Genomic DNA, 25700 nt, shown 5'->3' with positions numbered 1-25700 from the left:
AGACGAGGCAAGGGTCAGTTTCTGCAGCTCTTCACGGACCACGGCGCGTATGAGCTCACGCAGCGACGCATTGTCGCTGGACACGCTCAAAGAAGCCGCACTGGCGCTTGGCTCACCGCACAAGGAGTCATTTCGGCGGTAGCGTTGATGCAAGGCCCGCTCAATGGCGGTCGCCTCTTTGATGAAGTCGGCTACCGTCTGCGGGGGATTCCGGACCAAACCAGCGAAGAGTTGGTCCTTCACACCTTGCATCAGGTGGCGGAGCTTCGCGGATTCCGCCATATCTGGGTCAGCGCGCCGACAAAGACGGGTCACGTCCTCGGCGAACATGGCAACTGTCTCATTAGGCTTTTGGACGCGAGCGTCCAGGAGGCGCCGCGCACGATCCCGGCGGTCCGTGCTAGCAAAGGTGTCCCGGACCTGCTGGCGGAAGGTATCCCAGCTTTGGAGATCGGCCTCCCTGTTCTCGAACCAAATCTTGGCTCCATCTTCGAGGGCGAAATACACGTTCCGCAGCTTCTGCGCAGGGCTCCATTGGTTGAAATCGGCAACCCGCTCAAACTGGTCAAGCCAGTCTTCAACGTCTTCGAAAGTGACGCCATGGAAGCTGGCTGGCACGCGGGGTTGCTGGAGCGTCAAGTGTGAAGCGCTAGCCTGAGCCATGGTGGTATGCTCACCAGGTCGATGAGTGCGTGCCTCTTGTGGGAGGAGACCAAACTCTGGGACCAGTCCCAGGAGGCGGCGGCTGCTGCGGTGAACGGGCGTGCAGACAAGGGGTAGCTGGTCAGGACTCGATGAGCGGCTGTCTGAAGAGGTGTTGGACATGGGACGTCGAGCCCGCAACCTCCACCAGTGTCACGTAGCAGTTGGTACAGGTAGCGCCGCGTCCAGACGGCAGAGGAACGCTAACACCGAGATGATGCCAGCGCGCACCGAGACGGCCAGGATGGAACGTCGAGCTTCGTCTTCTTCAGCAGCGAACCGCGTGGCGCACGAGCTGCGTGCCGAACAGCCGCCGAGCGGCTATTGTTGTAGACGCGGCAATATATATATGCAGGGTGTCCCAGCTAAATGTAACCAAGGTTTTAAAAAAGACGAAGTGCCCTAGCCCAGTGAGACCAACTGAGTGTGTTGTTGCCAGTCGCGTGTCCTAGTCTGCAGTATGTTTCTGTTATGCAAACGTAATTAATTAGCACAGGCTAATTAGCTAACTTTTTAATTATTGCCCTGAGGAAGAAAGTGTCAATGCAGGAATTGTAGCTCCCATAGAAAAATAACCGGTTGCAGTGTTCCCCGCCAAGTACCAATGATACAGCTTCTTCTGTTTGCCTTAAAAGTAAGCCCGCGAAATACAAAAAGCACCACGTGATAGGGAAGCAGTTTCAGCGCTATATATATATATATATATATATATATATATATATATATATTCTCTCATATTTATAACGAGCCCCTCATTCCCCTTCTCTTGTTTGCTTAATTGCTTAGCGAGGGCCTCGGTTCTGGCAGCCTTGACGCCTTAGGAAGCATAAGAGGGTTCTCACACAGCTTCCACCCCCGCCGTTCGATGACGTTCTACGTCACATCAGCGGTAACTCAGGACGTGCCACGTCCGCCGCTTGAGAACGTGGGTGGCGCTGGTGAACACTCCCAAGGTTAGGTTATTTGCAAACATATATACCCCCGAAAGCAGAAGATTTCACAGCCGTCGCCGTAGCTCAGCGGTAGAGCACCGGACGCGTAATTCGGAGGTCGTGGGTTCGGATCCCACCGGCGGCATATGGTTGTTTTTTCTTCTCCTTTTCTGATCATTTAGCTTTAAGCGGTAACATATTCAGTAATATTATAAATTGATCAAGACCGCAAAATAAATTTTTAAAAACCTGTGCCCGTTGGTTTCTGTGGCTGTTGGCTTCTCTCATATTTATAACGAGCCCCTCATTCCCCTTCTCTTATATATATATATTGCCGCCAGGTGTCCCCGAGCGGCGCCGAAAGGACGAAGAAGTGAGGAACTCGCGTGCTCTCGGAGCTGGGTCACTGAACCCTGGCCAATCCCCCGTCGTGGGTATGTGCCATGCCACCAAGGCAACAACAACAACAACGACTCTGCTTCTCTGTTGGCGGCTTGCGCCTAGCCTGTGTGATTAAGGACCCATCCGTGACATTTCTGGTGGAGTGCGCTGGGTACATCGCCCTGGAATATGTCGCACACCCCTCCTAACACCGAGGACCCCAGACCTCTCCCTATCGACACGCCAGTGCATCGGGTCAGTCGCGGCAATCTAGGACTGCCCCCTGAGCATAGGCTGTTGGAGACTACCTCGCCACCTGGCCGGCTGCCTCCTGAGCTCAGGCCATTTGACACTACCTCGGCGCCTGCCCCTCAACCAGTCATGCAAGGCGCCGCGTACTACACCCTCCAAAACCCACGGCTACCAAAATCCTTTCACGGGACTCAGCTGGAGGACGTGGAAGATTGGCTCCTCCAGTTTGAACGGGTCGCCGCATTCAACCAGTGGGATGACGCCGCCAAACTGAGGAACGTTTTCTTCAGCTTGGAGGACGGTGCTCGGACGTGGTACGAAAACCGTGAGGACGCTCTTTTGTCATGGCATGAGTTCCGACGTCAATTGCTCGCCACGTATGTCAGCGCTGATCGTCGGGAGCGAGCTGAACGCGCCCTACAGTCCCGCATGCAGATGCCCAATGAAACGGTTACCATGTACGTCGAAGACATGACGCGTCTCTTCCGGCGGGCTGACCCAGCCATGTCGGAAGCCAAAAAGCTGCGCCACCTAATGCGTGGTGTGAAAGAACAGCTTTTCGCCGGCCTCGTGCGCAGCCCCCCAAGCACTGTTGCCGAGTTTCTAGCAGAGGCTGTCACGATGGAGCAGGTTCTCCGGCAGCGTTCCACCGCGTACGACCGGCCAGTCCTTGCTGCTTCTATAACGGAGCCTCTCCCGGCGTTCAACAGCAATACCGACTTCCTCCGTGACATGATCCGCACTGTCGTCCGTGAGGAGCTGCAGAAGATCTGTGGTACGTCGCAGACCACGGCCAGCTCCTTTATGGGCGTTATCCGCGACGAGGTGCAGCAGGCTGTCAGGCCACAGTTACTACGCGGCGAACCACAGCCAGTACAGCCAGATTACTACCGCCCGACGTACGCTGAAGCTCTGCGACGCCCTGCCCCGACTCCAGCGGCATTTACACAGCCTATCCAGACGGACTACTGCCGCCCGACGTATGCTGACGCTTTACGACGCCCTCCCCCAAATGCAACGGCGTTTGTTCAAGCCCATAACGACGTCCCGCTACCCTCCGTGCAGCCAGTGCAGCACATCCCGAGTGACCGACGATCCCTGCGCAGAGCGGACGTCTGGCGTGGCCCAGACCGACGACGTTTGTGTTTCCATTGTGGGGAGCCCGGTCACCTGTTCCGGCGGTGCCCATATCGTGAACTTGGCCTGCAGGGTTTTTCCCCCGATGCGCCAAGACCCCGATTTGGTCAACGGCCCCCTGCGATTGAAGAGTACGTAACGCAGCAACCACTGTGGTCCACGGCGCGCCGTCAGTCCCGATCGCCGTCCCCTCGCCGGTCATCATTTTCACCGAATCCGCAGAACTTTTCGCGAACGGCAGCGGACCGCTCGCCCAGTCCTCGCCGGGAAAACTGAAGACAGCGACCTCCGGGGGCGTGGTCGCTGGATATCGATGCTGTAAGGACCCCCTGACGACGCCGACATTCGATGATAGAGCTTTGTCGACGTCGACGACAGCCGGTGATCTAAAGGAGCGATTCTCACTCGACATACCCGTGCTTCTCGACGGTCACAGCATTAGCGCGTTGGTGGACACAGGAGCAGAGTTTTCAATTATTAGTGGCAAATTGGCAGCGCTTCTGAAGAAAGTCACGACTCCCTGCTCTGGCATGCAGATCCGGACGGCGGGGGGCCATATCATTACTCCGCTTGGACAGTGCACGGCTAGGGTCCAGATCATCGATTCGACGTTCGTAGTGAGCTGCCTGGTGCTCCGCGACTGTTCTCGTGACCTGATTTTGGGCGTAGATTTTCTCCGTGAGAATGGTGCCGTTATCGACCTGCGGAACAGAACCGTTACGTTTTCTAGAGCGAAAGCCGACAACACCTCCGATGTTCGTCAACGCAGCTCCGCCCTTCGTATTTCCACTGAGAGTGTTTTGATCCCGCCGCGCGCCAGTGTTTTTGCAAGAGTTGAATGCGATGATAGGCTACGTGATGGACCTGCAGTCGCCGAGGGCAACCTTTCCTTGCTACTGACACACGGCATTTGCTCGGCCCGAAGCCTTGTCCACCTCCATAACGGTCGGTCGGAGCTCCTGATTACTAATTTTACCAACGAACCTCGTCGCCTTTTCCGAGCTACTGCCATAGCGTGCGCCGACCAATTGGCAGATGTTACTGAGTGTTTTGCGTCCGAGGGCATGGTACAACCGGAGACGTCCCTGGATCGCATCGATATTAGCTCCGGGCTATCAGCCACTCAACAGCGCGACCTACGCGCCCTACTGCTTCAATACCAAACCTGCTTCGCATCCTCCTCGAAAGTGCGGCAAACGGCGGTCACAAAGCATCGAATCATCACTTCCGATGATGCTCGCCCCATACGACAGCAGCCGTACCGCATTTCCCCGAAGGAACGCGACGCCATCCAAACGCAGGTGAAGGAGATGCTTACAGACGGCATAATTCAGCCTTCTAAGAGCCCGTGGTCGTCGCCTGTTGTTCTGGTAAAGAAGAAGGATGGGACATTGCGCTTTTGCGTCGATTACCGTAAGCTGAACGCCATAACGAAAAAGGACGTCTACCCGCTGCCTCGCATCGACGACTCACTCGACAGACTTCGCCGCGCCAAGTATTTTTCATCGATCGACCTAAAGAGTGGATATTGGCAGATTGAGGTTGATGAACGTGACCGCGACAAAAATTCCTTCATCACACCCGACGGCCTATATGAATTTAAGGTGTTGCCCTTCGGCCTTTGTTCAGCGCCTGCGACGTTTCAGCGCATGATGGACACTGTCCTGGCTGGCCTCAAATGGCAAACCTGTTTAGTTTATCTAGATGACGTGGTGGTGTTTTCAGAAACCTTCGACCAACACCTTGAACGACTGCGGACCGTGCTGGATGCCCTGCGGTTGGCCGACTTGACACTTAAACCCGAGAAGTGCCACTTTGGCTACAAAGAGCTCAAGTTTCTTGGCCATGTTGTGAGCGCCGACGGTGTAAAACCCGACCCCGAGAAAACTGCCGCCGTAGCCGAGTTTCCCCGTCCTACTACAAAGAAAGCGCTCAAGCGCTTCTTGGGTTTGTGCGCCTACTACCGCCGTTTTATCGCAGACTTCTCCAACATCGCTGAACCCTTGACCCGCTTAACGCGTGAAGATACACCGTTCGTCTGGACTGCCGCGCAAGAGGCTGCTTTCACAGAGCTGCGACAACGGCTGCACACTACCCCTGTGCTTGCTCACTTTGATGAGGAGGCTGCTACCGAGATACACACCGACGCTAGCAATATTGGGCTTGGTGCCGTCCTCGTTCAGCATCAAGAAGGCGTGGAACGTGTGATCGCGTATGCAAGTCGCACACTCTCGCGCACCGAAATCAACTATTCCACCTCAGAAAAGGAGTGCCTCGCCGTCATCTGGGCCACGATGAAATTTCGGCCCTATATCTACGGTCGCCCTTTCAAAGTCGTCACAGACCACCATTCCTTGTGCTGGCTGACCAATCTCCGGGACCCATCAGGCCGCCTGGCACGCTGGAGCCTTCGCCTTCAGGAATTTGATTATACAATTGTCTATAAGTCCGGACGTAAACACGAAGATGCCGACACGCTCTCGCGCGCACCCGTTGAGCAAGCTGATGACAGCGCAGAGGACGACCATCGTTTCCTAGGTGTGGTCAGCAGTTCGGACTTGGTGGCAAGGCAGCGTGCTGACGCTGGCCTGCGGTCTGTCATGGATCACCTAGAGGGCCATGCTTCCAACGTACCTCGACCCTTTTCCCGCCACCTGTCCTCTTTTTGTATTCGCAATGGCGTACTCTACAAGAAAAACTCACGTAACGGTGTCCGGACCTACCTCCTAGTCGTACCATCAGACCTCCGCGACGACATCCTTTCAGCGTGTCATGATGAGCCCACATCTGGCCACTTGGGATTTGCACGCACGCTCGCCCGAGTGCGTCAGGCCTATTATTGGCCTAAACTTGCAGCGACCATTCATCGCTACGTCAGAGGTTGCCGTGAGTGCCAGCGTCGTAAGTCGCCACCGCTAAAGCCTGCAGGTTTGCTCCATCCAATTGAACCACCTCGCACACCTTTTGACCAAGTCGGCATTGATCTTCTGGGCCCATTTCCTGTATCAGCATCTGGCAATAAGTGGATTATAGTTGCGACTGATTATTTGACGCGCTATGCGGAAACCAAGGCGGTGCCGCGCAGTACATCCTCGGAAATCGCGCATTTCTTCATACACCACATCGTTTTACGACACGGCGCCCCGTCTTCCGTAATCACCGACAGAGGCACTGCGTTTACTGCGCAGCTCTTGCACGAGGTGTTCCAGCTGAGTCACACGACCCACCGCAAGACTACTGCATACCACCCGCAGTCAAACGGGCTCACGGAGCGCCTCAACAAAACCTTAGCGGACATGCTCGCCATGTACGTCGATGTACAGCACAAGACCTGGGACGAGATCCTCCCATACGTGACGTTTGCCTATAACACGGCGCTTCAGGACACGACTCGCTTTACGCCGTTTCGCCTCGTCTACGGGCGTGACGTACAGACAATGCTCGACGCCATGCTTCCGTGCGCCCCTGACGACCAGGAGCTCACGTCGGACGCCGAGGAGTTTACCCGGCACGCAGAGGAAGCCCGGCAACTGGCCCGTATGCACATCCGACGGCAGCAGGCCACGGATGCAAAACGCTACAACCAACGACATCGACACGTAGAGTACCACCCCGACGACAAAGTGTGGGTATGGACCCCAGTACGTCGCCCAGGTCTGTCGGAGAAGCTCCTGAGCCGCTACTTTGGACCGTACACAGTGTTGCGCCGTATCACGGATGTGACGTATGAAGTCCTCCCCGATGGCACTCTACCGAGTTCGCGCCGTCGACCTCAGCCTGAGGTCGTGCACGTACTGCGCATGAAGCCTTACTGTACACAGTAAGGAACGTAGCCTCTTCCGCGTGTTCTTTTTATTAGTGCCTGCAGCCGTTGAGCGGCATGTGACCGTTTGTTCACTTGCTTACTTCCTCCCGTTCACTCAATGTGCGCCCACGTTTTTGCTTCCTTTTTTGGGGAGGGGGAATAATGCCGCCAGGTGTCCCCGAGCGGCGCCGAAAGGACGAAGAAGTGAGGAACTCGCGTGCTCTCGGAGCTGGGACTCTGCTTCTCTGTTGGCGGCTTGCGCCTAGCCTGTGTGATTAAGGACCCATCCGTGACAATATATATATCCCCTGTCCTTCGCAACCCTCCCCCGTTCTTTTTTAACATCGCCTTTTTAAATGTTTGGTAACATTTAGCTGGGACACCCGGTATATATATATATATATATATATATATATATATATATATATATATATATATATATATATATATAATATGTTGTTTCCTCTGCGTAGTTTAGCGAATGTGTAGCAGGATTACAGCAGACTAGAAACCCGTGACGCCTGCATCGTTACTACACTATACATGCAATGCAGAATCGCCAGCTTACAGCGCCGTACTTTCCGTTCTCGATGCTCTTCGTGGCAAACCTCCAAAGTGAAACTATGAGTAACAAAAAAATTTACATCAGTGCTGCACACAAGATATTTCTTGAAGCAAAACGCTACATTTTACATTACGCCTAACCAGAAGGCGGTGCAGTCTGTTCCAAAATCTACCGTTTCGTCATTGTTGGAAGTTCGCACGGAGCAAAAATGATATTGCGTCAACTCTCCCCACATACGCTCCTTCCTCTACCACACACCGTTCACTTGTTTCCATCGATCAGCGTACCATTTTTGTACGCGGCCGAGTGTTCATGTATATACACTGCCTCGAAGTATCATTACTGCGGCTCATTAACATGACGACAGACTCCTTTCAATTTAGAGCACTATCCCAGAACACGTGAGCTCCCCGCGGAGAAAGCGCCTGGCTCATTCTGGCTTATGCGCGCGTTCACACTAAACAGTAACTCGGAAAAATGACCTCGGCCCCTTACGAAGGCAGCACTTCCTTTCTTACCTATTTTGTTCTACTCCGCAGTCATCTTCAGCGAGATTTTGATTTTAGTACATTTGTACTAGAACTTTGTATTCAGGGATTAGCGTTTTGGTTGTCGCACAGGCCAGGGAGAGGAACTTCGGGAGAGGAGTGAACTATGTATACTCACTGCAAATGCTTCGAGTGGCTGCAGACATGGCATTTACTCGCTTGTAAGCGCAAGTTATAACAAGCAGAGACGGTGCGATGAGTTTCGTCGAGATCGGTTTACTTAGGCGACCAGATTGCTGATGGCACATTTCGTTCAGGTATTTGCTGCCTCACTAACCAGCGCAGTTCCTCTGCAGCTCCTTCTTTTCAACCTGGTTTTATCAGCAGTGAACTGCCGCCGAACACATTTGCGTTAGCACAGATTAGCGGCTCAAAACGAGAAAAACAGGGACAACCTGCGCCCTAAATGTTACCCCGGCGCCTCTCATGCTGGACGCCCTGCTATTTCTAAGGGCCAACATAATTTGTATTGCGAGTGCTAAAAAAAAGAAAACTAGATATCGCACAAGAGTACATGTGGAATATAATTCTTTCGCATCAATAAAAACCCTTTCTGACAGTAAAGACCCGACATGGTATTCACTTCCGCAGCTGTTCTATTACATTTTTGTAAGTTCATTTAATTCGCATTAAGTGCAGTCCGTGGGCCATAACTGGAAGTGCCAAGTAAATATAAATAGGCTTTATATGTGGGTCGTCGATACATTTTTTCAGAACCTTTCCGACGACCTTTTTTTCTTCTTCATCTTGAGTTAGGTGCATTCGATGCTAAACATTCTTTTTTTTTTGCCTTCTAGGTACCCGGATATTGACCAGCTCGGAAGATTAAACCAGGCAAGAAAGCGGAACGCAAAGGTATTCTCCATGAGCTCTTCTAACATGTGTTCTTGAAAAATGTTATTTTTTTTTTCAGGCTCAAAATTTGCAACAGAACTCAAAAAAGAGCACTGGTCTTCCCACACTGAATAAGCTCAACCGGTTCGAAGCACCAATTACTGTCTTGTGAGTATCCGCATGCTACTATTAGTTTCCCAAAAACTTCATTCAGAAAGCAAGCGCTGTGTTGTGTTGGGACATTTATATTTTGTATTGCAATGCACTAAAGGTATTTCTGCAAAGTCAAGAAGATTGTAATTAAGCGAGTAAATTCACATCAGTAACCAGCTGAGAACAGCCAGCTGAATACAAGGAAAGCTATCAGTTTTCTCAAAATCATTGTAGCTGAAGAATAATGTTCTCCAAACCGGGATAACATTTTACAAAGAACATTTGAGAAAACTGTGTAGCCTTTATTACACTGGTGGAGTTGGTAATGGATGGTTACTATCTGAATAGAAATCTCCTTCACCATGGGAAATCCCACTAAATACGTAGGGCTCGCAGCAATAGACATATAAGCACCTCCGGGGTAAACGGCGGAGAGACATCAGCGTACAGCAGTAGAGCCGCCGTTCTGTACTGTTGGGAGGTGGAGATGAGTATAACATTTTCTTTAGAACAAACCTTCCAAATTATTGTCTATATTTTTGCTGATTATTTTATTTTGCGCATTGTGCTACACATAAGTTTTGACGCGAACTCTTGTGTTAGGCGTTTGGGAAGGTTCGTGGTTATTCGTTATTAAAACAGCTCAAAATGAACACCGAGTGGAAGAAGAGACAGCGTTCATGTATATGTCCCTTCTACTGTGCACCGTCCACTTTGCGCCTTTTTAATGGCTGTCGTGTTACCATTTTGTCAAAGACGAAAAGGAAAGCCCTGGAAGAATTTTCCCTCTACTGTCAAACCTTCTGTGCCAAGCAGTAAAGGGCGTTGGAAGTCTTCTCTAGCTGTTAGACAAGAAGAAATGAATACACGCTGAAACAAACCTCAGTATAAAGTAATACTATCCATCAATATGCATGACGCAGAGTAGGCGAAGTTATCCACACCTAATGTAGGGCTTAATCAGCACATGGGTTCAGTAAGAGTCTCACCGAGCAATGCTCACTTGCCAATTCACCTATTTAATAAAGTTTTAGTGTAGAGCGGGCGTATCAGCGTAGACAGCATTGGATTAACGTATGCCTCCTATGCACGAGCAGTGGCAGATGCTGGCGTCATCTTGCTCCGTATATGTGCAACTGAACTTGTGCAGCAGGCATATGCTAATTCAGTAGACGTCTCCGCCAGGCTATGTCGTTAGGCGCCTATCTTTCTGCCATCCTTTATAACACTCCTTGAAAATTTTATTTGTTCATAGAAATACGAATAAAATCCAAAGTCGCGTACGTGAGCCACCGCAACTCATAACCGTAACTTGCACCACACAAAACAGTAAAAACCGAATGTTCGCCATCCCAGCATCCAAGCAAAATAAGCAAAACCATTCTTGAACCAAGGTCATCATGAAGTTCCTGACGATTACTTTCATGGTTTATGCTCATAGCTCAAAATAGTGTTCTCATCCCAGTGATTAATTGATCACTCTGCTTGAATATGCGTCAAACCTTGCATCCTCTAGAAGATATCTGATATTGTCACAGTCCATATTTCAGTTCACTAGTACAGCGGTATTTTTCTGTCTGCAGTAAGTACCACACTTTCGGTCAACTACATTCACCATAACGCAAGCCTTTATCGCAGTAAAAGTGCCTTTTTCAATGCTAGCAACTTAATTATAACCGTTTCCGCAAGAAAGATTGTAAAGCGCCGTGTGCGTGATCAGTACAGCGTACGTTAGTCGCGGACAAAAGTTAGGTACCTTAAATTTCGCTTTTATATCTCTGATTTTCCTTATTTATCATGCTGGTAATCAGTTCGTTTCAAACAGAGAGTAAACATTCCATTTTGCGGGGAAGCTTCCCTTTTATTTATATATTTTATTTTTTACAAGATCCTGCCGGCCTCAGTTTGAGGCCTTGGATAAGAAATGGTCGGCTAAACTGAAAAAGAGAGTGTCAATCTTTGAGTTTCGACAACCTTTTAATGCTGAAATATTCCTGAACATTATTCAGTTATTTTTATGCTTTTCGCTCCCTAGTAGAGCCAGAAGAGCTGCGTTATCAAAAACCAAGTAGCGAGGGGTACGCTTGGTTTCTTTCCAGCTTTAATTCAATCGAAATTTTACCGAAAAAAACGATGCCGAAGAAAAAACGAGGAAATTTTGTGAGCTCAGCTGATTCTTAAACAGCTAAAATAAAAATGAAAAAAGTACATGGCATGTTTTATTGAACGCTGGAATAGTTTACGTCATGCTCCTCTTACCTTTTCTGAGGCGATGGAATTCCTTCACTCCTGTGTGGTTATTTTGCAAACTTTTCTTTGTTTTTCGTTGGAAGGTTACAAAGTATGCGCAAGGATTCATGCGCTACGTAGTTGCACATGGTGGCTGGCAACAACGACCACTGTGATGGACTGTGGTCGAAGCGCCCCGATACTTGGCATATGTACATTGCGGACAAACGTAGACGTAGCATGCTATGGTATTCTAACGTTTTTCAAGGCGGGTTGCTTAATTGAAATTTACAGCTGTGGTAAGTGGACGCTGGTACTGGACACTAGTGCACGCTCTCATGGACAAACATTGTTTCTTGATTTCCAGTGCAGGCAAGGCGTCATTGCACTTAGAATAAAATAACGTTCTCTGTCTACTTAGGTACACACCTGTACATGAGCTATATGAAGAACGAGTAACTGGTGCTCAAACACTAACTCATTAGCTCAGCCAGGGCTTCTCAAAAGGTGTCTCCCTTAGCAAACTCAGGATGCCTACGAGCCGTTCAACAACGTCATCCGGCAGCGATCAACAAGGAATGCCTTTATTAAAATACTCATTTCCCAGTTGCTTAGACACGTCGATTCATTAATTGACGGCGGCATGGCACAGAGTAACATCCTCTGACTTCGGTTGGTATTCCATGGCGTTTCTGATATCACCGTGTGCTAGCTCAGGATATGGTTGCGTGAGGTTAACCACCGTCGAAAGTACTTTACTGGTCGTGAATCAGAACAGATCACACAGGAAAGCACAAAGCGAACTTACAAGCAAACAAACGTAAAACTGAAACTGATCACATCACATCACATCACATCACATCACATCACTTTATTTCCTTAAAGATCCCCAGTTAGGGGGTATTACATAAGGGGTGGGTACAGATAAAAACATACTTTATGTACAAAGATGTTGTTCGTTAAATATGGCAGTTATACAATTCAAAAATGAGGATGGACAGGTGGTCGCAGCGACGTCGTGTGGAAGGCCGTTCCAGTCTTTGGCTGAGCGAGGAAAGAATGATGATATTGATATTGATTAAATTGCTGGTGGCTACCAAATAAGTATTTCAGTGCATGTCATTTCTTTCAATAATGAAAAGTAGACGTGTGTTTTGTCTTTAAGTGCTTCAAGATGACACTTTTTGTTAATTTCGCCGATAATAAAAAGAGCAAGAAAACAGAAAGCTCTGATTAATTTTTCGGCTTTACCTACGCAGACATGTGAAGATACTGAACTACAGTGGTACGCACTTACGCAACAGACGTTTTTCTCTAACAGGCATATTCTTCGAAAAGAGCGAAGAACCTTCCTAAAAAGTTTTTTAAAAAATTACAAAGAAATTAATATTTCTTACAAGAACATAATTCCAATTCCGTCAAGTCAGAATGGGGGAAAAAAATAAAATAAAACCGTATGCGCTATGTGGTTGCCGAGAAATGTGGCATTAATATCCTTGAAAATAATTGCCTTTAGCTTCAATAGGTGCAGCCTTGATCGTTACAGAGGACAATTTTTTTTTTCAGCATTCACAAGAATGACTCTCCGCGGGAGGCGCCCATACGCTGCGCTCTAGTAGGCAGGGACCGTATCAGCATGATACGAGTTCTGCAAGTGGTGGGACAGCGAATGAAGCTGGAAGCGAGCTACGTCAGAAAGTAAGCGCGTCGGAAGTTGTTGCCGCTGTCATTTTCACCCGGATTTACTTTCTTTACTCACGCTTTTTTCTCGTTACTAACTTCTGCCTGCGTAAAATTTTCAGCGGTGCTTAGCATAATACAAAAACTGACAGATTTTTCCAGTATAACTTATGAAGCGGTCAGTTACTCGCGCAAAGAACGGCACAGAGCGACAAACAGAAGCTACATGAGTGCGTTAGTCCCCAGACATTTCACCTTCGATTTAGCGTTTTGTTTTCCCCGTTGCCCACTTAAAGATGTGTACTGTTTGCATTATCCTGAGGCTTTGCTAGCTTCGTAAATTTGTTTACATTTTGTAATTAAATGAATTACCGTCGCTCACTTGGTCACGTGTTCAGGCGTGAGCACAAATGCTTCTTTTCTGGTATTTTCTACAGTTTTCATGTCCTGAAGCGTATCCATAGTGGAATGTGCGTTTTGTGCAACATAAACTCAGAAAAAATGTTTCTCATTCTCAAGGCTAGGGTTCATTTCATACAAGGCGAAACTAATTTTAATTTCGGGGGTTTAAAGTCTAAAAGCGACACATGGGCTATAAGGCTCCGGATTAATTTATACCACCTGGGGTTGTTCAACATGCGCTGAGAATGTATTTCGGCCCCGTCGAAATACGAACGCCGAGGCCAGGACTAAACCTCCGATCTTGGGATCAGCAGCCGAACACCAAAGCCAGTGGACCACCCTGATGGGTACTCATGAAAGGTACTATTAGAGAATAAACAAAGCAGACATCATTCGTACGAAATTTACACCATTTCATTCAGAGAAATTTTGCTTCAGTGGATGTTAGTGGTTTAGTTAAGAATGCCGCTTGTTTCAATGTTTATGAGTGGCAGCTATAATAACATGTAGGACAAAAAGATGCAGTTATATGAATAGGACCGTTTCCATAGAGGCACGCCACGGTAACTCAGTGCTTAGAGCTCTCAAATGCTGAGCCCGATTATGAAGGTTCGATCCCGGCCGTGGCGGCTGCATTTCGATGGAGGTGAAACGCAGGGAGCCCGTGTACTGTTCGTTGCTAATGCGCGTTAAAGAACCATATGTGATCCAAATGAATATACAGCCCACAACTACGGCATCCCTCATTGCCCATATCGCTTTGGAACGATAAAACCCACATACTATATCATGCCGTTTCGATGCAGGCGAAATACAAAACGCACCCGTGTGCTGCGAGATGTCAGCCTACGTTAAGAACCGCATGTGATCCAAATGGATACGGAACCGCCCTCTACGGCGTCCCTCATAGCTCCTAGAAGTAAAACCTACAATTCATATTTCTTTTCTATGTTATTCCCTATCTGCTTAGCTTCGCTTTCTTTTTGTGTAACCCATTCTACCATGGAAATCGTAGAAGTATGGCTGCAAAGCAGAGTACCATATTAATTCAGTTTTCGCTTAATGCACTCACAACGACACCCTCTGAATACTTTCTGACTGTCAGCGTGAGTCTTCTGCCACGTACATTTTTTTTTTAATTTCTTGGAAAAGTTCATCGTTATGTTACTGATGTGCAGCAACTCGTCGCCATCCTGGAGTCTTAGATGTTTTTCGCAGTCACCATTGCAACGCACAGAAAAACAAAAACATTATAGCACTAAAAGTCTAAATGTTCATGCACAAACAGCGTGAAAGCACCCTTTGTGCATGAACATTTAGTCTTTTAGTGCTATAATGCTTTTGTTTTTCTTCGCAGCATGTTCTAAGTCTATTTTTCTTTGTTTTCCCTCTGATTGCACCTCGGCTATTTTATATTTTTCTGCACTCTTTCTATCCCCTGCCCTCTTCCGTAAAGGAGCTGGGCATTTTGCCGCAAGTAGCAGCAGCTGCCAGCCAGCTGTTTTCCTTCTAACGGCTTGAATAAGCACGGCGAGCATGGCGCCTGGAAACCAATCTCGCTACCGCCTCTCGCGTAGACAATGGAACAGAGACGTAATAATGGACGGATATGCAGAACGAATAACCAGGCTTAACGTTCAAAGAAACAGCACAAAAATATTCTCTCTAGAGCACTTTACAGCTAGGTAATTAGAAAAGGTTTATACAGCAGCATGAGGGGTGCCACAAACCAGTTGCTGATTACAATTAACGAGCCTTACACAAAAATAATTGCTCCCAAACGAGTGGTGTAATTTTCGGCCCTTTAGACAGAGGCTGCCCGCACCGCAACAAACATATACAAGTACCCTAGCGTTAGCCAATTCTGCCTTTGGCCTTCGGTAAGAGAGCGCAAGTACTGTCACGAACTAGCTGTACATGGAACAGTTTGACAAGGTCTGTAGATCTTCGGTCCACAGGTCAGTGGGTCTCACACCAATGCGTATCATAGGACTTTGTGCACCTTGTGGACATTGTGCCGAAGTTATTGTGTATCATGCTAAGGAAGTTCGATATTCAAGTGTTTTGATTCTTCCCGTCGGCAGCAGTTCCCCACAAACGTTAATATACAATTGCTGCCGATTTGCGCGTACGTGAACGTTCCTAAAAGTTTTGCGTTTCACTTTTTCTGTTCTTTGAAGTTTCTACTCATTAAATTTATGCATATGCTAGCAACCTTCACGGTGACATAAACATTGGTCAGATGTATGGCATCAAGGATGAGCTTGTATGCTTCTCTCATATCGTATTGTTTGCACTGTATGGTATCAGGAATGAGGCTGTACGCTTGTTTTAGCGAAGCGCCAGCTCGATAAAAATTTTATCTTATATTACCAGGGTGATATGTGCCTTGCAACTTCTCTATAAGATTGCTTTAGCCATAAAAAGTGAGATAGTTACTTTTATCACCCACGGTTCGAATTTTTTCCTCACTCCAATAAAATATTTTAGCTGCTTGCATATGTATCTCAAGAGATTTGCAATAATATGTGTCGGTTGTGTCGCTGATAAGTTGCATTTTTTATTTTTTGACATGCATCCCATTTCAGTCGAGGAGCGATGGTTGACAGGTAATAACTAAAACCGCAAATATTAAGCTTTATGAGCCCGGCTCTGAGTGCATCAAATTCAGCGTTAAACACTGGATGCGGGTAGAATGGACTGCATTAGACTGCCTTTAAATTTGTGTAAAAGACATTCAAATACAAGACAGAAATTAACTTTTGCTCATCTGCATGCTCCGTATAAAGTTAAGTGGTGCTCGTCCATAGCATGAAAATGAGGAATAAAATTCAAAACGTAATCTGCTATCGTGATTCTGTATCTGACAGAAATACGAGTACGTAGAGAAAACAGTGCGATATATAGTTACCGCATTTGTTTTGCATCATAATGCTACATTTGATGCATTCCGTAGCTGCAGACGCATAGATGTAGAAAATGTTTTACTGCCATAATTTATGGGGTATTGTGCCCTCTGTTATCCATTTCTCAGCAACCTTCTAGCTTATACAGCTGTAAGTTACTATTTAGCAGCGGCGGTTACATTTCTAACTTGTCGTTAATGCTTTTACTCTAATAGCGTTTAAGCGAAATATATAAATTGCCACTTGAGCAATTACTTCACTTAATGATCTCCATGCAAATTTCTATAACCTAACAAGGATTCCCTTACACTTACGGGACGAGCTTACCAAGCCTAAAAGACTTTTTGTTTCCTATCATTTTCAGGCTGTGTTTTCCTGAAGGGAACCCGGTACTTGATGTGGAAGACCTCAAGCATGGCGGACATTACGTGGCGCTGCTTCCTCACGAGTCGTTCAAGAAACCTTCTTCAAAGATTCCAAACAACTACATGTATGGAAAGAATATGCATGTGGCTTTGCTTTCATGAAAATTTTTATTCACACTGCAACGGACATAACGCTGATCCTTTAGCACAAAGTTTCACGCCTTCATGTCTTTAGGCATGTATCTTAAACCGCATCTTCATCCTTTCTTTTTCATTGTCTTGCAGGCGAACGTATGAAACACTTGCCCAAAATGCATCAGGAAAGGCTTCCCAAAGTGAAATCGCCGAAGCGCAGGACGAAAATGATAATTATGAAGTGGGAACCAAAAGCCACAGCCAAGAAATGGCAGCTGTTGCCATGAAAGAAGCATCCACATCAACCACTGAAGACAAGGAAACAGCGACTACAATGTCGCTGTACAGTAACCATGAAGTGGAAGATAGTGCCATTCAAACCAATAGCCTCGAGGAAGTGCGAGGGGGAGATATTAATCGGGATATACCGGACCAAAACATGTCCAGCGAGAACGCAAACGAACCTGCATCCTACACTGAGCCTCCCCCAGACACAGCAAACAATGCGGACGACAGCGTTGAAAATCGGAGTAACAGTGGGCATTCCCCTGAGCCTAACATGCCGCTTAAGCAATCAGGCTCAAACGGCGCTGCGCAACTATCTAGAGAAGACGTGCCAACGGACAATATGATAGACATATCACCTCCCATCAAAGAGGCAGACAACGATGATCCATCTGAAATAGCATATACGACACCACCGCAAGATGCCAAACACTTGCAAGATCTGGAACAGCACCTGCACACTATGTCTGAGAACAGCAATCACAAGTTAAAAACGAGCCCCGACAGAACCAGCAAGCCAGAGGAAAGTGATAACATCAGCTTGGCGTCGCTCAACAGCTTTTACGAGCACGAACAGCAGATACTCAGGGCCGAAACGGAAGCTTCAAAAAGTTCAGCAAAACGAAGCGGATCCCGTCTAAGCGCCAGACAAGAATCAATCGACGCGCTAAAACAGCAGTGGGAGCTCTCAGAAAATATCATGGACAAATCCGCTTCAAAAGATTTGGGAGATGATAAAGTAGGATCTACAGAAGAAAGAGGTGCGGCCTCTGAGTCATTAGGTGCTCTACCACAAAGTGAGGCGTCTAATGGAACCCAGCTGAGCGACACTAAAGCTAACGCGAGCGGGGAAAAACCACGCCCAGCTGCTCGAAGGAAGTCATCCGGGTCGATTAACGCAACGAGCTCAGGACTCGGGAAAGAACCACAAGTCGCGCCCAACGACAGCCCTTTGACGCAGAGGAGCATGCGAGTAAATGAAACTCGCGCATCTGTAAACAGCACGTCGTCCGGGGTAAGGAAGGACTTGCTGAACGACAACACCAGTCGAAGAGAGCGGCGGTCTTCAGTTCACAGCGTCGGTTCCCAAGGCCAAAACCCATCAATAGAGTCTAGTAGTCGCGCCGCTAGCCTTGCTAAGCAGTCCTCTTTGGACGAGTCCAAGAGCAGGAATTCTGAAAAACGGGCCACCAAACCAAGCCGCACACCATCGCAAGACCGCACACCCGCTTCAGTTACAGAGAAATCCGCCATGAAGAACCCTTCCGGCAGCATCTCGCATTCGTCCCGTAAAACTAACGAAGATGGCAGGCGAGCAACGCAGTCGAAGACTTCCAAAAACGGCACGGAAAAGAGGGTACCTGGAGCCAAAAGCAAGCGGCCCCCAGAGGAAGATAGAGGGTGGTCGCGGTCATCATCCGTAGAGTCTTTAAAGTCCAACAAAGACAGTGGCTACTCCCCTGCGTCTGAGAGGTCGAAAGACAGCTCCGAGGCACCTCACCGGCTCAAGGACACCAGAGATAACAGGACACAGGGCACAGCTAGTTCCTCTAAGCTTAGTCAGGAGAAGCCGGGTTCCATCTACTACGCTCCTTCGCCCCCTCATTCACCCATCAGAACGTATGCTTATCTTGTGCAGGAAAAGCCGGTGGTACCAAGCTACGACTACCGAACATTAGAAGGCGGTTCGGGAAACCAAGCACTTTACTCCTCCGCCCCGCTGAGGTATTCGTCCGCTGCTAAGAATCAGTGGAAGCCGGACACATACCCTATCCTTGAAGAAGACGACGTCTTCTATGCCAAGTCCTCCCGAGGGAAAAAGCTGGACGCCTACAGGGAGATTGATTTGGATGAGGGTGCGTCTTCTTTGGCGTATTTAGTGTAATGTATGGTGCGTACCCTTCGTGCCAAATTATGAACCCGATAATTAAGCGCGAATTAATAAAAAGAGTAAATGACCGAGTCTGAAACTTACCTGAAGCAGTAGTTTGCAACGTTTTTCTTTGTTGTTGTTGTTCCCCGTCATCTGTGTCGAACGCCGCAGCCTACTTCACCGGGAGCCACGACCAATGAGAGATGACCCGAGTAAAGGAAAACAAAACATAACCAAATATGGCCTCAAGTTTGTTTAGGCCGAAACCCATCTTAATAAACCGACTAATACGCGCACCATAAAAAAACCTCGCAGCTCTGTCCCTGAATAGCAACTGTTGGTCACCTGTGGTAACCTAACATTGCGATGGAATGCCTTCTCTTCGGAGAAGATATTCTATTTTTATTCTTTGAATGCTATTAAGGCATCCCATTGTTCACAATGCAATAATTTCAGAGTATAGGCACCTTGCGCATCTTGCTCCAGCGCGACGCGCGCGCCACTGGCGGCGGCGCGCGCGTCCCTGTCAGGAAGGCGGGGGCGGTCCAACAGCTCCCTCTGTGTTGCGCGCGCCGTCGCGACGCAGTTGTGCGCCTCCTTCCCGAGCACAAAATGGCACATAACAACAGCAGGACACATTGCTGTGTTGTAGGACGCAATAATACAGATATAAATTCGCCTCGGACAAGGTTTTATGGATTTCCAACGCGACATTGGGAGACGGCCCACCCTTCGCGACGGGCAACACGCGCGCGCGGTTTCTGGTCAGACAATGGTCAAACCCGTGCGGAAGACGCTTACTTGACTCATGCATTACCTCCTACACAGGTTTTTTAGTCATGGCACATTCAGCAGACTCGGAGGAATGCTAATGGCTCTCTGGGAACCCTTCCATCTTCTTGCACCCACGATTTCCGGTCATTGACCTGGATGTCAACAATATGTGGGCATAAAAAGCCACGCCGAAACTCGCCCGCAGTCACACCTTAGGAAGGAGCCCAAATTTTGCGCTGCATAGAATCGTTTACAAAAGTTCGAGCTATGCGCAGAATTCTTGCTCGTTTCAACTGCGCCTTGTCGTCGAGCGTCTTTTTCGACAGTGAAGGCACGTTTTCAGGGGCAACGGCAACATGCTCCTGATAAATCTTTGCCTCCACGTCTGAACGACTGGGTGATAATATAGTACAATAGTCATTTATCCTAATGTCGAAGAGTCATGGCGCTTGTGCTAAATGCGTAGAAATTAAACAAATTTTGCAACGAAATTCCGCTTTTTGAGTACAAGCATTCTACAAGAATCCTGCATAAAATAGCCGGGGTACTCCTTTTTTGCCGAATCCCAGTTAAACAGTTTTATGTTTTCCGCAGGAGCTTCAGTGCCCACAGGCGCTTCGCCGCCGCTTGCATTCTCTTCTGCTTGCAAAAGCTCGCTCATTGGACATCTCATATCACCAAAATACTGACGCACGTGTTGTAGCGATAACTGATCTGGCATTTGCTGAAAAAAGAGAAAATATGAGTGGCAGTTTACGCAATGGACACATCATTTCAAGGCGTAGTTTGGACAGGGTATTCCACATCGAACACCGAAGGTGCGGCAAACGAGAATGTTATGAAGTCAGGTTTGCGCCGTTCGCTCAGAAACTGGAGTTTTCTAATTACCTTCAATGTTATACCGCCTGGCTGTCTTTGAAAGTAAGTTCAGGGTAAGCCTTTCTAAATGCAGGAACACTCCAGGCTTGAGGGTGGCTCGTTTTGGAGAGCGTTTCACTCCGCTCCAAAACACGGCAACGGCAGCAGCGTGTTTACATTTGCCTGCCTTGCAACTGCAGCTCGCGGCTACAAGCTGCCTACTGGAAGATAGCTACATAAAAAGAAATTGATTGAGAGTGCAGCGCTGACAGGCTTTAGATAGAAATACTTCTTAGCTTTAATTTGATCGTTTTCGGTGGCGCAGTGATGCTTGTCTGCGCAATACACCGGGCTGCTACTTCGCTCCCGTCGCACGACACCACCTCTTTCACATTGTGTACATGGCCTGCTTCTAAACGCTTCGTTACTTTCCTGACGTTCGCTCCTCAAAAGAATTTTTCAGCCTCGTGAATGAATAGGTCGAAATTCCGCCTCTACGAACAGCGGCAGCCGCTAGCAGACGCCATCCCTTCGAGGTCGCGGGGCGAGCCTTCCTGACAGGGACGAGAAACTGGCCGCGCGGGAGAGCTGAACGCAGCCTCTACGGTGGCGGTGCCTGGCGGGTGCAGGGTGCCTATAGCGTTCGAGTACAGAGTCAAAAGTAACGCAGAAATTCGCCAAATGATTTTTTTTTAACGCTTCAAGCTTTTCTGCAGAGAATTCGTCTTTTCTTTTTTTCCCCAGACAGTGGAGGTGTTTTCCGCGCCAGACATCTTATTACTGACAAGGGGGAAGCAGTTGAGATCCAGGAGAGTATGGATACAAAGGTTGACGTACCGATCGACGACATGGAGGCCCTTGAAGTCGAGGTAAGATGTGCGTAAGCAAGAAAGCCAAGGACTACTTCCACTTGTACTGCAGCGACCCTTTAGCTGCCACGTTGTATCAGCGCATTCAACGAGGAGCAATGTTAAATCAATCGATGCACGGCTTACATGATTGCAGTAAAGGTGTCCTGTATTAATTACCGTCCGTGATACTGAGGTATAAAGGTGGCGGCTAAAAGTTGGCAGTTTTCTACGAAAGGCAATATTAAACCCGTCGCTGAACTTCAACAAACGTAGGGGAAATTCAACGAACGTATTTGCACGCATAGTGAACGCACTTGTTTGAGGAACGCACCCTCTAGTCTGCCGGTCAAAAAGTACAACTTTTCTGAATATTTTAGCCAGAGTAATATAAACACCTCCCAAAATTTTCAAGAATGTAGTAGAAGAAAAAGAGATAGTTTAAAAGGGAAGCTAAAAGATCCGCAGCAGCTGAACTGCACGAGAAAACGTCATTTATTCGTAGTTGTTGGCAAGAAAGGGCTGCTTGCAGTAGTGTTTAGCGCTTGCTCTTTTTGCAATCAGAAGTCCTTCGCTAAGTCGGAGTTATTGTAAACTAGCCACTGAATCATCGTAAAGAATAACGTACGAAATTTGTGAGCAGCAGTGCTTGCCTTTGTAAATAGTCCTTTATGACTCATATATTATAAAGCCGAAAACTAAGCGCTTAACTCATTTCATGCAGGCAAAAAAGTCAGTGTGGCAAGCTATGCTGGAGACGACAGACAAACTATGGTCAAGAAAATGGTTACAGCTAACGCCTCTGTGGCTGCACCCAAGCATTTGTTGACATTTCTTACAACGCGGAAGCCTGGCCCCTTCTTAGACCGTCCAATTTTTTTTATATAGCAGAGTTTCCAATTTCTATCTAGGGTTGAGAGTGAGGTGGTTCGCCCAATGCAGCGATACAAATGTTCCCTACCATCAAGGGACGCTACCGCTCTATAGCTTGCTTTTGGCTTCAGTTCGGTCGAGATATAGTCCATAATGCAATGAAAAGTAGAACAAAATTTAGGGGTGATCAACTAAATTGATAGAAAGAAAATGTGATAGCATCTTTCTTTCACTTGCAATCTATTCCAATTCTGGTTAGGTTGGTTTATTGGTTTATTAGGGTTTAACGTCCCAAAGCGACTAAGGCTATGAGAGACGCCGTAGTGGAGGGCTCCGGAAATTTCGACCACCTGGTGTTCTTTAACGTGCACTGACATCGCACAGTACACGGGCCTCTAGAATTTCTCCTCCAAAGAAATTCCAGCCGCCGCGGCCGGGATCGAACCCGCGTCTTTCGGGTCAGCAGCCGAGCACCATAACCGCTGAGCCACCGCGGCGGCTTATTCCAACTCCAATTCTATTCCACTCTTGATTCTAATACAGTCCTATTCCAATTTTGATTCTGATTCTGATCGCTTCTTTTAACTTTTGCTGCATCACTATTAGTCATGTTCTTAGGAGATGAGTGATTGTTAGTCCGGCGTCTCCTTCTCCTCCACTACAACTGAACCGAGAGAAGGTGGAGAAGGAGAGGAGGACGGCTGGCAGCTGTGGCCTCCTGCCGGGGGTGACGATAACGGTCTCCGGGCTTTCGCTCCAACGAGGCTTCTATGCTATCGCATAAAATAAGAAATTGATTAACTATGAAATGCATGAGACGCTATTGGCTTGTGAGAGGGTGGGTAACCAGGCCATAACAGTCATCATTTTTTTGTCCTGGGCGTGGAGACATAAGGGAGAGGTGGGGGAGGGGATGGCGAGGAGGCAAGATGTGTCGAAGTTAGTCTGGCAACTGTGTTTCTCCGCTTCTTCGTGTGATCAACAGGAGGAGTACCTACCCCCGGAGCACACCCGCATCGCCCGCAGCGCTTCCGGAGGACCTGGTCATCGCATCGTCACCTTTCTTCCAAGCGCAGGGAGTGGTCGAAGCAGCTGTGCGACAACTTCTGACAAGAGGAACGTTACAAGATATCTTTCCCGGGACGATGTGCAGCGCATGATCATCTGACACAACGAGGTGCGAGTGTAACCCACAAACCATGCAATAGCTAGCGAGCCTAGCACAAAATGGAGCGTGGAAAGCTGTCCGATTAAACACTTAATGCTAAAACCTGAGTCGAAAGACGTATGAGTTGTGGTCCGAAACATATACACTGGCAGCTTTTGCAATGAGATGTAAGCGGTACACTAGAGAGTGTTTCATGAAGCACCACTTCAATAATAAAAAAAAAATCCTCGAATATCCTAAATATGTCATGGAAATAATCTGCAGCTCGTTAAAAAACTTCGGCTGATAGTAATCAGCTAGTAAATTGAAATTTCAGGTGACCAGAACCGAGAAAATGCACTAATAAACGGAGCGAACTTTGTTATACTGGCCTATGCAGCTATTCCGAAAAGCACTGACAGTTTGGAAACGTCGCTTTACGCTCTGTTCAGGCACTAAAGTTCCCTTGCATTGAATTAAATTTGTAATAAAATTGAAATGAATTACTGACTAAAAAAGCCACATTCCTTGGACATTTGATGCGAGTTTGAGCACGATCTTTCCTTGCCGCAGGAATCGGAAGAGGATGACTAGTGTGCATGGAAGCTTGCTTCTAGACTCCTTGGTGTGAGTGTGTGGACTTCCAATGCGTGAACTGTGCACATTATCAAGTGCGCGCGCTCAAGTCACCAGGCCGTTGCCTCAAGAGGTCTCTGGAACCAGAACACTTTTGATACGTGTTTTCTTTTATTTGTTCTTCGGTATATACAAGAATCTAGGTGTGCTACACTTTTTCCATCTTTGTAAAACGAGGACAACTGCATATTCCACTCCACCCAACTGCGATAGGGCGTCATATCTTCCCTTCAATGCATAGTAACATTCGTAAGCGCTGCATACGAAATATATGACAAAAGGTAGCAGCACCTCCTCCCCGAGGCATTTTGCGCACATAGCAGAAGTGCCTGGCATGTTCGACTAACAGCCGTGCTTTCTTTCCACTAACGCACAGACCATGTGCAGCTAGAGAGACATATGATAGCGGGTATCAAGGCGATCGCAAGGACACGTAATGAGTACAGTACGATCTGATTCAGCGTTCAGGGAGGTCAAAGTGCTCCAAACGAGAGATGTATCAGTCGAGTGATTGCTGTGTACTTTGCGATGCCCTTACCATAAAGAAAACGGGTGGTCAGTTTCAGGCTAACAAGGGCCCCACTAATACCCTTATTATAGATGTGCAAACCAAGAGCCGCAGCCAGCGGGCAGCGTACTTTGAAATAAGCTGTATTATTTTGTGGTGGGTGAGGTAGAAGAAGCAATCAAAGCTTTGCGAGTTTTTGCAGAATCGAATATGTGGTTGTTCTGTAAAGCTACTCATGACCAGGGCTCACTGCATAAGCATAGGTTGGAGTGATATGTGCGATCTGTCTTTCAATTTTTGCTTGCACGCTTTGCGAGGTCTAAGTAGCTAGTCAGACTTTGCAAAGGGCCAGGAACGAAACATCGCGCCAAAAATGTTACTTAGCAAGCTTCTGTTGGTCTACTAGTAGTCCCCAAACCATGGACCATGTAAGCCGAGGGTAAAGTTGGTATTTTCTGCGAACAGTTATTGCCTGGGTTGTCCATGAAAAAAGAGTAACATTTACAACAAGTTTTGAGCGCATCTCAAACAGTGCATCCGTGTACTTCAACTGCTTCTTTTCACGGTATTGTCCTTAAATGTCACTCTTAACGTTAACTCCATTTGAGGGTTATTTTGCGCACTAGAAACTAAGCACTCAGTTCTGTCTGTACTCAGCTGTTTTGTACAGACTTGTCACTTTCCTAGGCCAGAAATGGCACATGTATTTGTTCAGCTAGATTTATTGCATTGTATAATTTGGAACCGAAATGCTGTACTGTGGGTTCACTACTGTTTAAGCCACAAGGACAGTACAGTAAACTTAAAAAATGACAATAAACGCGTCATATACTATTAGTGTCTTTAGATCTCTTCTTTTTATGTTTTTATGG

At 47.7% G+C, this 25700-nt stretch overlaps 1 protein-coding gene across 3 annotated transcripts in view; it reads left to right on the top strand.

Moving 5' to 3' along the window:
• The window catches only part of LOC149372790 (uncharacterized), a 41458-nt gene extending 15796 nt beyond the window's left edge, over positions 1–25662 (top strand). For 2 of the 3 annotated variants that reach the window (XM_089567329.1, XM_089567327.1), the window contains exons 2-10: positions 9120–9177; positions 9236–9324; positions 13105–13236; positions 16209–16229; positions 16891–17016; positions 17177–19167; positions 21561–21685; positions 23523–23714; positions 24258–25662. In XM_089567329.1, coding sequence (XP_089423455.1) covers positions 13175–13236; positions 16209–16229; positions 16891–17016; positions 17177–19167; positions 21561–21685; positions 23523–23705 — 2508 coding nt within the window. In that variant the 5' untranslated portion in view covers positions 9120–9177; positions 9236–9324; positions 13105–13174 and the 3' untranslated portion in view covers positions 23706–23714; positions 24258–25662. The remainder of the gene's footprint in view (positions 1–9119; positions 9178–9235; positions 9325–13104; positions 13237–16208; positions 16230–16890; positions 17017–17176; positions 19168–21560; positions 21686–23522; positions 23715–24257) is intronic. The other variant, XM_089567328.1, reaches the window with a different exon arrangement.
• The last annotated feature ends 38 nt before the right edge of the window (positions 25663–25700 follow it).

Source organism: Amblyomma mixtum, chromosome 1 (assembly GCF_055824585.1).
Source record: "Amblyomma mixtum isolate Tamu chromosome 1, ASM5582458v1, whole genome shotgun sequence".
In the NCBI taxonomy this organism is placed as follows: Eukaryota; Metazoa; Arthropoda; class Arachnida; order Ixodida; family Ixodidae; genus Amblyomma; species Amblyomma mixtum.
The sequence above is the reverse complement of the archived record's forward strand: the minus strand, read 5'-3'. Positions and strand labels throughout refer to the sequence as shown.